Below are 2,351 nucleotides of genomic sequence, written 5' to 3'. Positions count from 1 at the left end.
TATACATATTTTGAAAACAACAACATCATAAGATTGTTCTTTTCCTAAAATAGAGCTTGATAAACTTCAACAACTTTCTGAGATAAGATATTTACTCTTCGTTTAGTTAAGAACATTTATTTTTTTATTTATGTGATTGACTATTTGAGAAAACAATTGGAACATTTTTACTGTGACCATCATTATTAAAGTCTGATGTGTTTGTGTAAACTTCATTACAGAAGATCTAACAAGATCAGTTAAGCATAAAGGCAAGAGGGAATAGATTTCATTGAATTTCTTGTATACAGTATTGTCTTTTTAATTTTTCTATCAATATAAATCAAGAATTCTTTTTATGAATATAAATTAGAACTCAGAAATCAGCTTTCCTTTCCAAAGACAAAATTCTAATTTTTATTGTAATAAAATCTTCAAATTTTATTATATATTCTGTTAGTACACTTAATCTTTTTTAAGCATAAAGAAGCTAACCATATATCACCCATCAATCATTATCACTGTTAAGAATCCTTTGTTTTAACTAAGTAATGAAAAATAAATGACAGAGAATTGAAAAATTAAGATTAAAATAATTTTCAGAAGTAATGAAATTGATTAATTCTTCCCTTCCTTACTAGATTCAGGTAAACGTTTTCAGTTCTGATGGATAATTTTAGCTTGGCACATTTTTATTAAATGTGTCTGGTAAAGTGTTTATGCAGAATAAGAGCTCTAAGAGAGTTCTTATTATGAAATCATACCACGGGGTGACATAACCTCTTCTTTTTTCCCCACAGACTGAAAGAACTCAGAGTTTAGCTATGCCAAATAAGACAACAATTAAAGAATTTGTTCTGCTGGGACTTACAGATGACCCAGAATTAAAAGCTGTGATATTTTTCTTTATGTTGATCACGTACTTATTGAGTGTAAGTGGAAACATGACCATTATTGTGTTAACACTCTCAAGTGTTCATTTGAAAACTCCCATGTACTTCTTCCTCAGAAATTTCTCTTTCTTAGAGATTTCATTTACAACAGTCTGCATTCCTAGATTTCTGATCAGCATTGCAACAGGGGACTCAACCATTTCTTATAATGCTTGCATGGCACAAGTATTTTTTTTAATCCTTTTGGGAGCAACAGAATTTTTTCTTTTAGCTGTTATGTCCTATGATCGTTATGTGGCCATCTGTAAACCTCTACATTACACAACTATCATGAATAACAAAGTCTGCAGCTGTCTTGTTATCAGCTCCTGGTTGGCTGGTTTCCTCATAATTTTTCCCCCAGTGATTATGGGCCTTCAACTGGAATTCTGTGACTCCAACATTATTGACCACTTCACCTGTGACTCCTCTCCTATGCTTCTGATTGCTTGCACGGACACAGAGTTTCTAGAGCTTATGGCATTTTTCTTGGCAGTATTCACACTCATGGTAACTTTGGTCTTGGTAATTCTTTCCTACACACTCATCCTTAGAACAATACTGAAGTTCCCCTCAGCCCAGCAAAGAAAAAAGGCCTTTTCCACCTGTTCATCCCATATGATTGTGGTTTCCATGTCTTATGGAAGTTGCATATTTATGTATGTAAAAACATCTGCAAAAAATGGTGTAGCTCTCAGCAAAGGTATAGCAGTCCTTAATACCTCTGTTGCTCCCATGCTAAATCCCTTTATTTACACCCTAAGAAATCAGCAAGTAAAACAGGCCCTTAAGGATTTCACCAAATCAATGTTATCATCAAATAAGCACTAATCATAATAATATCTGTAGCTGAAACCACAAGCAAATACAAAGTGTCATTCTAGGTAATGTACACAAATGAATAAATTACACATTCACAATATTGAAGCATTTATTTTTTTATAATCAATACAAATAAACACCAAGCACAAAGTCCTGAGTTTAATCACCAGTACCACACACAAAAAGAAATACAAATCGACCAACTGAACAGAAAACTTACCTAGCACCTAATATGTGATAAATATTATGAAAAAATGGAAATAAGTGTGTTAAAGGGGTGATAAACAGATTTCAAATTAAATTGGTCAAAGATTTCACAGTCATTTTAATGCTCCACTTTAAAATTTATTTTGATATTCAAATATATTTTCTCATATTCTTAACGTTTCATTTTTATGTAATTTTCTCACCTTATGTCAAGTATTTTGAAATTATGAAGTGAGTCTATAAAATAAACATTGGTATTTGATTTTAGAAGCTCCATAGTAAGCTTTAGACAGTTTATTCAAATTCTGCCTGAAAATAAGTGATCCAAAACAATAAATAAATAAGTTGCCTTAAATGATTGGAATGAAATCTAACTCCAAAGCTTAGAAAACCATGTTTTCTGATAACTTG

General features: G+C 31.5%; 1 protein-coding gene across 1 annotated transcript; it reads left to right on the top strand.

Annotated features, from left to right (window-relative positions):
* The first annotated feature begins 705 nt into the window (after positions 1 to 705).
* Positions 706 to 1,773, top strand: LOC101585838 (olfactory receptor 6C65). Its single transcript, XM_004648169.1, has one exon. It carries the CDS (start codon positions 804 to 806, stop codon positions 1,740 to 1,742), a length of 939 nt encoding a protein of 312 aa, XP_004648226.1. The 5' UTR covers positions 706 to 803; the 3' UTR covers positions 1,743 to 1,773.
* The last annotated feature ends 578 nt before the right edge of the window (positions 1,774 to 2,351 follow it).

Source organism: Octodon degus, unplaced genomic scaffold (genome assembly GCF_000260255.1).
Source record: "Octodon degus isolate 3935 unplaced genomic scaffold, OctDeg1.0 scaffold00358, whole genome shotgun sequence".
NCBI classification, from domain to species: Eukaryota; Metazoa; Chordata; class Mammalia; order Rodentia; family Octodontidae; genus Octodon; species Octodon degus.
This window is presented reverse-complemented; position numbering and strand designations above follow the sequence as displayed.

Excerpts from the sequence above, each read along its gene's own strand:
- LOC101585838 (XM_004648169.1), top strand. The coding sequence starts at position 804 with ATGCCAAATAAGACAACAATTAAAGAATTTGTTCTGCTGGGACTTACA.